We start from the raw sequence: 14,682 nt of genomic DNA on the forward strand, positions 1-14,682 counted from the left end.
GTTGTCAGTTCAAATTTGTTCAACCAAGAAAAGACATGCAACACAAATAAGAAAAAGCATTTATTACTGTATACCATTTATGTACATTATATTAACCCACAAGTGGATTTGTTTCAATAGGTTTAAAATACACATGGAACCTTAGGAACTCGTATCAGTTGGATTGAATGCATCGGCTACCAATTCTGAACCCTTATCAAGAATAAAATGGACAAACATCAGGGAATTTAAACTAAATAGCTTCCACAAAGTGGCAGTAACTAGCGTCTGAATCAAGTGTCATTAACTTTTGCTGAAGACTTAAGGAAAGTACGTGTTTTACAAACATCTGCAAAATCCCAAGTTGTAAGGGAAAAAAGCAAGCACAATATAAATAGTGGAACAATTAGCCTATACATTTCTAAGGACATAATTCCCAGTGTATGATGTAGAGCACCGTGATATAACAAAATCCAGTCATATTTAGTTTTCAAGCCATTCTTAACATCACAACACGACTGAATCATGCTGCTCTCATCAAACATATTCCAGCTACACAGAGCAGATTCATAAGATAATGACCTCAACAGTATAAAATGCACAGGTCAATCAGAAATGGACTGTAATGGAGTCTGCAATTGATTCAATGTTACACATAATACAGGACCCTTGTTCTCCAGTCCTTTAAGAAGCATTTGGCGTTAATGCCAAAATCTAGTCATGTTTTGCACCTACTCTTACACATATCCCAGATTCCAGTTAAGCGTTCAGAACATCTGCAGATTTCTGACTGCAATCAAGACATTGGTGCAAGTAAAGTTAATATAGGGATGATGTTGAAGTGCCCAGCATTTGGTGGTTAGTCTTGGCAAATCCTATATGTAAAGATAAGGAAGAAATGTTCAGTAGTACTTTTAAATTCAACTCAAAGACAACTCTTCAATGCAAGGCAAAGCAGAGCAATATAAATGTAACGCAGGCAATTAGAGAGATGCATTATTTTACTTCAGTACTTTACATGTGTGTTTTCTGAAGTGGTACTAACTACTACATCCCTAAAAAGACTCTGGCTGCAAACAAATAACAGCAGTGCAGTTCAACATGCCGACATCCCAGAATAATGGGAATAGAACATACTAAACATGCCCATTAAAATACGTTGATTTTTAAAGTGTAAGTCATTTTTGTTATGACAAAAAACATTATTTTCTCAGGATGCCATCAGGTAACAGGACTTAAGCAATCATCCCACAATGCATTTAGCAAATACGGATTTTAAGAACCCAAAAGCAATTAAATAAAACATCAATGCGCACACACACACACACACACACACACACACTCCCTGTGAACATTTAAAAGCATTTAAACCTGAAACCACACTGATGGAGTGAGTTTTTAACAAACGCATCCTGAAAGGAGGATAAATTAGCAGGCTGATTTTTACTGGAGTAAATCATCTGCACTTTTTAATTTCTTCCCCAGGAACAAAGAACTGCAATGCCCATTTGTCTCACACAGAGCGATCGCTTTGCTACACTTAGCTTTGTACATGAATTGCTAGTCATAACAGGAGGAGACAGTGTTATCCACATTTTTTCACATTCTCACAACAGCAGTAGAGCACTATATATATATATAATCGTAGACTGACGCTGGAATATGACATAAGGTGTATTAGTGAAAGAAGACAAACAAAAATGAAATCTAAACAATCTTTTAAAAAGCCACGCGGCAAAGTCCATTTCGGAAGAAAGTGGTGAAATAAAAACAACGATAAAATCAAAATGCCTGTCAGTTCAATTGTCATTCCTGAAAAAAACAACAACAAAGAACTCAACAACAGCGGTTGGAGGCTCATCCACGATTGGGAACTTTGATCTTGGAGTAATGGAAAAGGGCTGGGATGGACTCAACCTCAGTAGTTTCATCTAAGATGGTGAGGTAGGCCTCGTCACAACTTTAAAAGGTTCAAAAAAAGGGGTAAAACTGGCAGGCTGCTTTTGGCTTAGGTCTTTATTCGCTTGTGCGTCTCTACAGGGATCTGCAGCATCCCGCGTGTTTCAGATCTTAACGTCTTCTTGGACGCTGAGCTGCGAGAGAGTCTTCTTAATCCGCAGGGCCGTAAGCCGCGCCGCCCCGTTGGCATACCAACATTCCCGCATGATCTTGCCCATCACTCTCAGCGCCTGCGGAGAGAAAAGCCAAATAAAAATGAGTTTTCCAGCCTCTATCACAAGTATGCCTCCCGAATAGCAGCTGAATTGAATTAAAAGGCTGTATTTTCAATTTCAAAAATCTCAGATGGCATGCCTGAAGCATTGCACTAAAAATGGCGTTTCATATTGGCAAGCATGTTTGTGGTGAATGCTGCGCCATTATTTGAATGTTTTTTTCTCAGTGTGGTCTATTGTTATCATCAGTTCCACATGTACCAGCCCTATAAGTCACATGTTGACAGAAAAAAAAAACCTGAGTCTGGAAATGTGAAAGGGAGTTTTTACCTCGTAGCTCTGCCACCAGTTGGGCACATTGGGCCGTAGTCTCTGATCACACACCACCTTCCTCATCTCTTCAATGGAGGGGTCAGAGGGCACCAGATCATAGTAGGGAAGCTGGTAATCTTCATGGATGCCTGAGAAGATAGTACAAATGTGAGCGGATAGATTTTGTTTCATTGCTCATGTGTAACTAAATAGATCAGCACTCACAGTCTCATGGGAAAATGTTACAGCGACAACCATATATTCAGGATTGACAATTCTGCATTTTCTACTCTCGGGCTCATATATGTATAAACTGTAAGTATACACATTATTATACAGTAAATATTTTAGAACCAAATAGTTTAATTTAACTAACAATAATATACATCGATATAGATATATAGGTATAGATAGATACATGACATACACACACACACACACACACTAAATAAATATTCAAAAAAACAAATTGGGGCTGCATAATGAAAAAAATTTTTTACAGGACTTTTTTGCAATTTCTAAAGTTGCTTATATATGAAATGATCAATGATCAAAAGATGATGATGCTGCTTTTTTTCACATTTTTACGTAAATTTCGTTATGTATTTAAATGAATCTCTTATTCTTACCAAGGCGGCATTTTGTTCGATCATCATCTAAAATAACTGCATTCAGTTTAGAAATAGAATTTAGTGTCACATGATCCTTCAGAAATCATGCTGATTTAGTGCTGAATAAATGGTAATGAGACACAATCCCCAAAGCTCTATGGCACCTTCAGCCAGTGAAAGCACTGATATTAATCACATTTGTTAAGATACTGTGGGTGGAAGGTAATTAATCTCCTTTTTCCTCACCTCCAGCATTACACCGTCGTGCAATCTCCCAGTATACCAGTCCCAAAGCGTAGATATCAGCACACTTGAAAGAATCAAAATGCTTCATGTTGATCGTTTCATCTAGTACCTCTGGGGCCATATATCTAAAACACACAATACATTCATATCAGGTAATGCAGTTTTCATCGTTACATTTACAAAAATGAGCCGTTAACTGAAAGTAGTAGCAGTGCTTGGCAACAGATGTACCTTTTGGTGCCAACCCTCTGATTGGGTGCGATGTCTATAGTATCAGTGACGGACTCGTGCCGTACAGCAAGCCCCAGATCTGCAATGGCACAAGTCCCATTCTTTTTCACCAGGATGTTTTTAGATTTGAGGTCACGATGTGCAATGCCTGGTTTCCCTGTGGAAGGAGACCATCATGATTGAGTACAGGATTTGAGAGATTTCACAGTTCAGATAGGCTCGAATTCATAATTACCCTGTGTTCCCAGGATCTCCATGTGCAGATGCGCCAGGCCGCTGGCCGCTGAGAGTGCTAACTTAATCATCCCCTCGATTGTGACCGAGTAGTGGTTGAGATAGTCAAATAACGAGCCATGTTCATGATAGTCTGACACCAGCCACAGCTGTGTCCATGTGCCATTGTCTAAAAACAGACACGGATATTCTAAATGTTTAAATGTATCAACTGAATCGAACAGTTTCCTTACTTTTATTAAAAATCATTATGAACTATATTTATTTGGGTCAATACAATGACAAATACTCCTTACCTTTATTATCAGCAGCAATGAAGCCCAAGATGTTCTCATGACGGAGCATGATGGTCTGGTAAATCTCAGCCTCACGGAACCAGGAGCGTTCCTCTCTGGATGAGAAGATCTTCACAGCCACATCCCCTCCTCTCCATCTCCCTCGCCATACTTCCCCAAAGCGACCTTTACCTATGATCTCCTGCAGTACAATTGTCCTGGCCACGGTTCGCTGAACAAACAAGGGCAGGCCTGCAATGAGAAAACTCATTAGCACACAAACAAATGCTACACACACACACACACACATGCAGGAGGAGGACAGAGGTGCAGCTTACCAGATCCTGAACCGGAGGTGGACAGATCGAAGATGAGGTCCTGTAAGGTCTTGTCTTTGGCCAAGTACAGGTGATCACAGGACGGATCCTCAACTTCGAGTCGCTGCCGATGGTTATAGTTGCGCTGGTGATGCTGGAAAACGAGCACTCCCACGATAAGCAGCAAGCAAAAGAGGAAGACCGGGCCTGCTATCACTGCAACCAGCTCGACAGGACCCCAACTGTCTGCTTTACCTTCAACAATCCCTATAAAAAAAAAAAATTTAGAATGCACTTTACAGGTTGGATCTTGAGGGATGAACACATATTAAAATTCTGTTCAATACCGATAGTAGGCAGATTGTTATTTTTATGATAAATTATCAGTATTAAAACTATACTATTTTGTCAAAATAAATAAATACTAAGCAAAAGAAAAAAAGAAAAATCAATTTTGGCTGCTAAATGATATAGCATCATCTATATATAATTATTACCATTAAAAAAAATTGAGGTCTTTAAGATTTTTGTTTTATGTTCTTGACAGATTAAAAATACAGTCAAACCCGTTATATTTTGAAATTTTATTACAATTAATGTGATGGAAGGCTATTTTTTTGCAGTCATTACTCCAGTCTTCAGTGATCCTTCAGAAATCATTTTAATATGCTGATTTCAAACATTTCTTATCAATGTTGAAAATACATAGCATTAACTTTAAATAGAAATATTTTGTAATATAATACTGTCATTTAATGCATCCTTGCTGAATAAACGTATTAATATTATGACTTTAATTAAATAATCACATGTAATATTTAAATAAATGAACAAATCTTTAATCTTTAAAAAAATAGATTAGAAAATAGTGTATTTGGCCTGTACTCCTACCGCTGGGAATCTGGAGGATGATACTGTTGCAGAAGTCTGTATAACAGCAGTGTGTGTTGAGCAGGCCTTTGGCGCTCAAGCAGTAGATGGGCTGTCCGGGTGGTACCAGGCTGACACGGGGGATGCAGATCCGAACTTGCTCCTCCTCCTGACCCTTGATGGAAGATGTAGAGGCCATGCAGGCCCCATCAGTCTCGCACACATAACCGCTGCTCTCACAGGCAGTGCAATTACACTTAAGAGCTAGAGAGAGGAAGAGAGAGATCAGCCATTTAAATATAACTCTAAATAACTGCAATGTCTTCATCTTAAGGTTAGAGCATTAATGAGGTTGTATTCACTTTTTCCTTCAGTGGATGCTTTAAGTGAACTTTACCAACTCAAAATATCCACCAGAGGGCAAACAAGACCAATATAAAGACGTAAAGAAGCAAAGTATCTCGGGCAGAGGCACTACGTGCAGAGTTCAGTTCCCTACCAAAATGCATAACACGAAACCGAATCCGCCACTGCAGATGAACCCAAACAGTCCCATGCCAGCTTCTGTGTATAGCAGAATCTGGCATGGGATGGCCTGATTCAGACCCCCAATGCAGCAGCTTTATATCAGCAAAACACTTTCACAGACTATTGCGTTATTGTATAGTCATAGAACTCAGTCTTCAATAAATAATGACCTAGATGATTAGATTTGACATGTAAGAGGTAGTAGAATCAACAATGTAATCAAATCCAAATGAAAGTTTATTTTTTTATTATACTAAAAACAGAAAAGCAATAAGTCTTAAAATGGTTTATTATTTATTAGAATGATCTCAAACAGAGGGAGGTTTTGGCGTCAGAATGGCCAAGAAATGCTGGTCTGTAGGATTTTAAATCGCCCTTTAATTGTCTGATCGCTTAGAAAAGTACTTTTTACACAATATATACTCAGTTCACTCAAATATTTAAAATTCAAAGCAGTTTATATTCTATTTAACTGTTTAAATCTCTTTAAATGAACCCTGAATGTTGCAAGCTGACTTATATATTCATTTAAGTGCATTAGACGTATTTGAAACAACTTCATCCCAGCTGCATAAATAAACTATATCATTAATTGTCGGGGGCATTCAAACGGTCTCCATGATGAACGAACATCTCGCCTTTTTGCTACTTTTTTTTTAGAACTGTCATCACCATTCTATATATTTGGGTCTCTTCAACATATCAGGCAAACTCCGACAGGATGTGTGTTGACTGCTGGCACACAGACTGCCGAGGGTGACTGAGGTCATGACACGAGGGGTGGCGTTCATAATCCACCGGCGCCCTTGATTTGATCCGAGCCGCAAACAATGGCAGGCCACTCAAGACAAATTGCAGTGGCTTTAAAATAACAGGACTTCAGACGCTTGACTGTTGATCACAACAGGGCCCACCAATGCCCAGTCTTTTCTGGGCATCCCTGTCAAGAAGGCTCTATTCTAAAATCCTCTCTTCTCATTTCACTGCTTTTCTTTTGCCTTTCTCACATGTTCAGGCCCCTGTGTTTACTTTGTAGTCCTGCTGTCACTCATCTCACTCCACACACACTTAATTAATCTGACTCACTACACCGCCTCCCACAGTTTTCCGCACACAGGTATACTGCACAACTCATGACATGCAAGTGGCGGAACCACACCCTTCTGAACAAGCGGCAACTTCACATTTTCACCGTGTGTATTTGTGTGGGTGTGTGTCAAGTGTCAGAGCAAGAGAGGGAGTGTGAGGGTGTGTGTACTCTTTATAAATCTTGAAAAGGCTGTGATCTAACAGACACCGAAGCGCACTGCCAGTAACCGTTAGTGGAGCGGATCCAAGTCAACTGAAGTTCACATGCACGAGGAATTTCCTGCAGATTACATGGAGGTAACCAGGCCCTGATAGCGAGAGAAAAACAACCCGGTGCCATAATAACCCTCTAATGGAGCACACACGATATCATTAAATCACCCGGGCAGCAAATAGAATGACCGTAATTGCCTCATAGTCTCTTTCTAAAGAGGTCTGAGAAAATGCAATGCAGATATCACATTAATCACAATCAGGATAACTATACTTACAGCCGAAGAGTGTAATTTTTTGGTTAAAACGCTTAGAGGAATATTCCGGGTTCAGTACAAGTTGCTCAAGCAACAGCACTAGAGGCATAATGTTGATTAGCTCAAACATTTATTTCTACTTGTCCCTCCTTTTGTTTAAAAAAAGTACAATTCTGGGTTGCAGTGAGGCACTTAGAATTGAAGTGAACAGGGCCTGTCTTTAAATGTTAACATACAAGAGTAAAGCCACAAGATGTAAACAATATTCGTATTAATGTGACTTTAGTGTGGAGGGAAGAAAAAAAATCACTTACTATACTAACCCTTTTTGTTTAAAGTTATATCCAATTGTACAATTTCGTGGTCATGGCAACATAATTCCTAAAACTACATCAAAAGTGGCTAGAACAAATATTACACAAGTTTTATAAGATTAATTGTAAGTGGTTTTATATTACTTAACCCATAACTTTTAAACGGCACAATTAACTACCATTTTAAATGTCTCACCATAACCTAAATTTCTGCCTGATGGACAACAAGAATATAATATGCAGAGACAACTACAAGTTACCATTCTTACAGTGATATTCATCCTCCAAAAATGTTAATGTTGCACTATCAAAGCATAATGGTGTGATCCGGCGGCAGGGCTATCTGTTTTGTCAACTAATGGAAGATGAGGGGAGTGCTCGGAAAAACCCGTTTTAAAATAAACAATAATTATTTTTGACGTTCTGCATGGTGACAGAAATTACACACTTCATTTTTTAAAGTCTCCATCAAACAAATAGGATTTCAGAGACATCACAAGACGTCTTTCTGTGTCAGTCCAACAGTTCGTGAAAATCACAAAGCCTCTTCGAGTCAACCATTATATGAATTTATATTAACCTCATAATTTTTAATGAAAGCGTCATAACTCAATCTTCTCTCTGGTGATGAACGCAGTCTGCTTAACCCTGCTCCTCCACAACTGACCTCATTGCGACTCTAACCTCGTGGAGCCTTTTTTTGGTACCTTACACTTGAAACAAGCCATTTTTAAATCTGATAGCTATGCTTGTTTCCACCTTTAAGTAAAGAATAAGATCGAGGAAAATTGTGAGATATTAAAGCATAATCAAGAAAAATAAATTTCAGATTACTTTTTATTTTATTTATCGTGCCTTTAACTTAACTAAACCAAACCTTCCACATCATTACCAAACACTAAATCACTTGCACTACAGAAACCCAACACTCTTTCAACTCAGATTCCTGCAGTACAGTCGGCGAAACTTCAAAAAGACCAATCAACGTTTATGCAAAGCTCCAAACTCCAAACTCCAAACCTGCGGCAAGGGAGTGCGAGCGGTTCAGGCCAAGCAAGGTCTTGTATGAGCATAATTGGTGGCCTTACACTGGCTCTTTGTGTGGAGATTACTGGGACATGAGGGGGGAATGGACGGGCTGTGTCTGGACAAAGGATGGGAGTGGGTTGTGCGGTGGAGGATGGGGGAGTAACTATTAGAGTGGCTAGGGGGTAGGGGACTCCCCTGACATGCTTTTAAGAGCTGCCGGTGAAACAGATATTCCAGAACAGAACACAGAGGGGTAACAGAGGGAGACTTATAGAACCCCCAGCTGTGATGTGATTTCGGCTGAGAGACTAGCTGCGCCTGTGACAGACCTAGTCTAGACTTGGCTTAACTCAACAGAAAAGGGGGAATTCAGAAAAGGACGACATTGAAATCTTACTGCCAGTGTGAAGTTCCTATCATTCCATTCTTGTTCAGACAGGAAATAAAAACCATTGCGGGAAGACGTGAATTAAATCGTTGCCATTAACAGTGTGCTTGGCTGATCAGAGCGGGGCTCATGGGAAGTCTTTAGTCAACGTTGAAGCCACAAACAACTTCACATTACCGGTACTGTGACTAAAGCTTTCATTATGGAACACAAATTTCACAACCTCTCCTTCAGGAGTACACACTTTCCATTTTGGGTTCAAAGTGAGGAATAAGAGCTCACAGGGTTTGTGGTTTGAACACTCAGAGGCAAATATTACCCCCTGCAACACAAGCAGTCCTCTCATATCTATTATAAATGGACACCCAGAGCGGTGCTCGACTCTCGTTGGAGGCATTATCTCTTGCTTCACCTCCTCTGGATAATGAAAGCCCATCATCCTCCTCTTCTAGCAGGATGCCAGGGGCTACTGAGAGCGGGCAGACTAAGAGAGTGCAGTTACCCAAGATGCATAGAGCTGAAATGAGATCCATTGAGCGCCCAGACAGTGAGCTGATTAAGACATGCTGACGCCACCAGACAGAGCACACACACACTCACACAGACATGCACTCTAAAACACACGTCGCACTACACACACAAAATCAATGCAGTGAAAGGAAGGGGAGCTTCTTCAGAACCCTCATGGTCAAATTACTTATCTGGTCCAGAGGCATGAGTCTCTCTTTCCCCCTGAAAACATTCAGTCTTTTCTCTTTCAAAGGGCAGCAGCTACAAACCATTTCATTCGACAAAAAAGTTATTTCTGACAGTATAAGAGGTGCTTTAGTTTTAAATAGATACACTACCATTCAAAAGTTTACAGTCTAAGATTTTAAAGTCTGGTGCTCACCAAGCTGCATTTATTTGCAAAAATAAAAAATAAAGTAAAATAGTAATATTATAACAATTTGAAATAACTAGTTTTATTTTAAAATGTTATTTATTCTTCAGTGTAACATGATCCTTCAGAAATCATTCTAATGTGCTAATAAGGTTCTTAAGAATCACTTCTTATTGATATCATTGTTGAAAACGGCCTAATATTTTTATGCAAACGGATACCATTTTTCCATAGATTTTTTAATGAATATAAAATTCAAAAGAACAGTGTTTATTTGAAATCTTTTACAATAGAAATTAGTTTTCACTTGAACATCAAATTTCTTAAAAAAAAAACATTTTATGGAACTTTTTGGAACTTGATAATCAGACACAGTTGAGCTGCGTAATGATATTTCAAAAATGTCTGATGGAAAAAAATTGCTATACGGGTTCGGAACGACATGAGGGTGAGTAAACAATGAAAAAATTATTCGTTTGAGCTTATAATAAAAATTTCCCTTATTTTTAAGAAAATAAAAGCTGCAAGATAACATTTTTAGTACTAAGGGAAAAAAGTCATTTAAATGTGCCATTTCTGAACATGCACTATAATGTAGGTCACACTAAGGTCTGTCTCTCAATGTTATCGGTACTCTGCCCGCCGGCCATTCAGATCATTAGCAAGGTCATTAATGAAGCATAGACCAGCTTCAGTCGGCTGTGACCGTGGACTCAACCCCAGCAGCCGGCCTCCCCAGACACATGCTCGCACGCACACACACTCCCCATGAACCCACATATCTTTCTTTGCAACACTTTCCGTTCTCTGATCCTATATACAAGCACACACATGCAAAACATGGCTTAATGTGCTCCCTTTCATTTCCATAACAGCCCTCCTGCGATACGGGCTTCAAATGTCTGCCCCTTCCTGCCTACACAAAACGAGTTCAGAGACTTTGAGATTCAGAACATTTCTATTATAATTTACCGCGTTAATAAACAGTTAAAATTACAAATGTGTTTACAATTAAAGTAAGAGTTAACATCCAAAAAAATAAATCTACTCACCTTCATACCATCCAAGACATAGATGAGTTTATTTCTTCGTCATAACAGATTTGGAAAGTTTGTATTACATCACTATCACCAGTGGATGCTCTACAGTGAATGGGTGCCATCAGAATGAGAGTCCAAGCAGCTGATAAAACATCACAATAAATCAACAAGTAATCCATGCGACTTCAGTCCATCAATTACCACAGTGTAAAAAGTCCATCCCCATGTTGCCCTCTCACATCAAAATCCAACGACATACTTGTTTAGAACCGTTTTTGCTTGTTCTGTGCGTATTTCTCTCTTGTTTCAGAAAGACAGTTTTTCAAAACAAAAACACACAGCTTTTCATTTCACAAGACGTTAATTGATGCACTGGAGGGATTTGGATTACTTGTGGATTATTTGGAAGCTTTTATCATTTGTTTGGAGACTTATTCTGATGGCACCCATTCGCTCCAGAGGATCCATTGGTGAGCAAGTGATGTAATGCTAAATTTCTCCAAATCTGTTCCGATGAAGAATCTCATCCACATTTTGAATGACCTGAGGGTGAGGACATTTTCAGCAAATTTTCACTTTGGTTGAACTATTTCTTTTAACTCAATTTTTCCACTCTGGTACTCCTGTTATAAGAAGTGGAACAATTTAATGGTCATTTCTTGTAAGCAAGTGAGTCACTCATAAAATGTTTCATTTCAGAAGAGATTTTACCAAATGTAAATGTAGGAGAGCAGGGACTTGGAGCATGTTTAATGCTTCAGTCTGGTCTGTGTGTGAAGGGAAAAGAAAAATGCGCGAGAGAATGAAAGATGATGAAAGCGACGCACCCTGCCTCACGGCTGTCTGCCTAGCTCACAGTGCCCATATCACATTGCTGTTATTTTCTCACACAGGCCTGCGATAAGCGTCACACAGACATCTCACGACCAGCCAGTTTATCAAAAACAAATAAAAACAGCATTCTTACATAGAAAACAGGCAGTCAAACTGCAAGTCCAGAGCCTTGAAACACCAAATCGCCTTAAATTTCCTGGTTTCAGCAGCAGCTCAGTGGAATAATTACCATAACATGACTGGAGTCGCCAATCTGTTCCATTTCCACTAGTCTGCTTTCAACTACCGGCAGCTGTGCAAACCCATCACTGACAGCCCGAAGGCGCTACAATCCACTCACTGTGGAGTCTGACATTGAGCTGACCCAGTCAGATGTACTACAGGTGGGATCTGTCCGTTTAGCATTTCTGATCAAGTTCTTAGAGCATTTGGCAGTATTTTGTGCAACAAAACCATTTGTGAACAGTGGAAGCGATACTTCTCAGAAAAAGATGAGTCACCAATTAGAAATCACAGATTGCTGAACTTTTTCAGATCGTAGCTGAAAATGGCCCCTGCTGTGTTGCATTTCATTACAAAGTCTTCTGTGTCTGGAGCACAGCAAGTTGCAATGTGGAAAAATTTCATTTCAAAATTTTAAAAGACAAAAAAAAAAATCCACACTCAGCATTCTAGTTGGCAGGCCAGTTTTCATACTATATTTTGTTGACTTCTCAAAATCGTCTGAACGTCTCTCTGCTTTACACACAGTTTTGTCCTTCCAGCAAATCTCACTAGTGTTTCCAAGCATAAACTGTTATCGTGCTGTGCCATGCAACCACAGACATGTTTATTTGTGCTGTGGATGTAACCACCATCAGTTTGGCCATACAAAAGAAAGGCAGACTCTCTTGACAAGCCACTGAATAGGGCTCATTGCCCACATTTCCATTACAAAGGACCAGACTTCAAATCTGACTTGAGTCTGAACTTGCTGAATGACCATCTTCCCATCATGCTCTAAAAAGAAATATGTACTTGCCAGGGGTTATAAGAGACAACATTCGTTTTGTACAACCAGTAAAATATGTGAATACATTAAGAAATTGGCAATATTTTAGGCCTTATGGCTTCGCAATAGCAATGTGGCGGGGACTGTTTTTGCCAGTTGAAATACACATTGCTGTGTAAACAGGGCATACCTAAGCAAACAATGTACTGTCAGCTACATTTATGATATAATCTAGCATGTTATTACAAACAAGACAGGTAATTTTTAAATGAATCACTGGAATTCATGTTGAGTAACATGTCAAAACTAGTAATGGGAAGTTACTCATGTCTGTAAGTTCTTTTGAACATTTTTCTGAACTTAAAAGTTCTCTTTGTTATTAAATCTGTATAATAAATCATAGAAACATGTCAGTCATCAACAATTGATGGCAGTAAAGCATCCCAGGAAAAAAATATTCATGATTTACCTTTTTTTTTTTTTTATAATTATTAACATTATTTGTATGATCAGAAGTTAAAAACATAATAAATAAACGATTCTGTGATTTATTTAGGTCAATATTAATTGCTTGTTCGGAACATTTTTTTTTCTTTTTCTAAATGAATACCTATCATTTGACGTCATGATGGATTTACGTCATTATGTGGTTCCTGACACTCTGGTATGGTATTGCATTCTGCACACACTCTGCTTGTTTTTTTATTCATTAAGAATCGACCACATCCGGGGAAAAAAAAAACGTTCCAAGTTCGATTCAACAAATCAGTGAGTTTATAACTGGAGAAGGCTCCTGTTCGCGAACAAATTCTTTAGACTGGTAGTGTGAATGTGAACCGGTTCAACCGATTAATTGAAAAGATTCGAATTAGAAGCGCGAATTGTTTGCGAATAGGAAGACGTGGTTTGTCGCAACGTGCAAACCACCGGGCAAGGTTGACATTGCAGGTTTATAAATGTAAGTTTTGTAACATCTGACGTAAGTTATGTGAAGTCATGTGAAATACTGGAGGTTTTAAAATACATGCCATAATTCACGGTTATATGTAATAGTTGCTTAACTTAACGTAAACATGCATTTAAATTAATAGGGACAGCAGGTCTGTATGCTAACAGGGAAACGTGTGTGTGTGTATATATATATATATATATATATATATATATATATATATATATATATATATATATATACACACATGAGAGAGAGATTGTATTTGGCTATTTTAAAAAAGGGACAACAAACACGCGGTTAATTAATAGACGAACCTCAAAAATTTTATATACAGACATCATTATGTTAGGCAAATGAAGCACAATTCAAAATACTACACTAGTCCTATATGAATAAGAAATGATGTAGGGTACAGATGACTGGTTTACAAACCCCAGACACAGCGCCATGATGAGCGCCAGGCTGCCCCGTCCAGCACAGCACAGCACAGCCTGGCCACACTCTCTCTCCACACACCAGCAGCCAATCAAATAAATAAATACACACAGAGAGGGGTGACACACACAAACACCGACTCACCATCGCCGACTGCAATTAATCCACACAGGGCGAGCAGCGCTACAGCAGTTCGTCGTGGAAGCATGATTGCAAGATTCCCATCTCTTAGCATTAAAGCATTCGTTGTGTGTGATATTGACAAGCGAGCGAGACTTCCAACACAACCACAGACCGACCAACCATACACCGCCTGCCAGGCTCGGATAGACAATAGTGGGTTAAAGGGGTGTGCCTAGTTTTAAAGGGGAGGGCTCCACGCCTGGGCTCCTTTGTTGGGGTGAAATGTCTCAACAAGGACTCATTTGTGAATTGTCCCGCTGGTCAATGTCTGTAGCTGAGGTCTTATCAGGGTTGTAT

General features: G+C 39.1%; 1 protein-coding gene across 3 annotated transcripts; it reads right to left on the bottom strand.

The window, feature by feature from the left end:
• Positions 1-47: 47 nt before the first annotated feature.
• On the bottom strand, positions 48-14,545 carry LOC127945166 (activin receptor type-1B). 3 transcript variants are annotated; one of them, XM_052541757.1, is made up of 9 exons: positions 14,347-14,545; positions 5,271-5,513; positions 4,401-4,646; positions 4,084-4,314; positions 3,789-3,956; positions 3,554-3,710; positions 3,323-3,447; positions 2,484-2,614; positions 48-854 (listed from the first exon to the last, which is right to left on the bottom strand). In XM_052541757.1, exons 1-9 carry the CDS (start codon positions 14,435-14,437, stop codon positions 747-749), a joined length of 1,500 nt encoding a protein of 499 aa, XP_052397717.1. In that variant the 5' UTR covers positions 14,438-14,545; the 3' UTR covers positions 48-746. The 3 variants fall into 3 exon arrangements, with proteins under 3 accessions (XP_052397717.1, XP_052397718.1, XP_052397716.1); XM_052541758.1 differs by having other exon boundaries at positions 48-2,072; XM_052541756.1 differs by having other exon boundaries at positions 48-2,168; positions 14,347-14,543.
• Positions 14,546-14,682: the final 137 nt, after the last annotated feature.

The sequence above is a fragment of the Carassius gibelio genome, chromosome A23 (genome assembly GCF_023724105.1).
Source record: "Carassius gibelio isolate Cgi1373 ecotype wild population from Czech Republic chromosome A23, carGib1.2-hapl.c, whole genome shotgun sequence".
NCBI lineage: Eukaryota > Metazoa > Chordata > Actinopteri > Cypriniformes > Cyprinidae > Carassius > Carassius gibelio.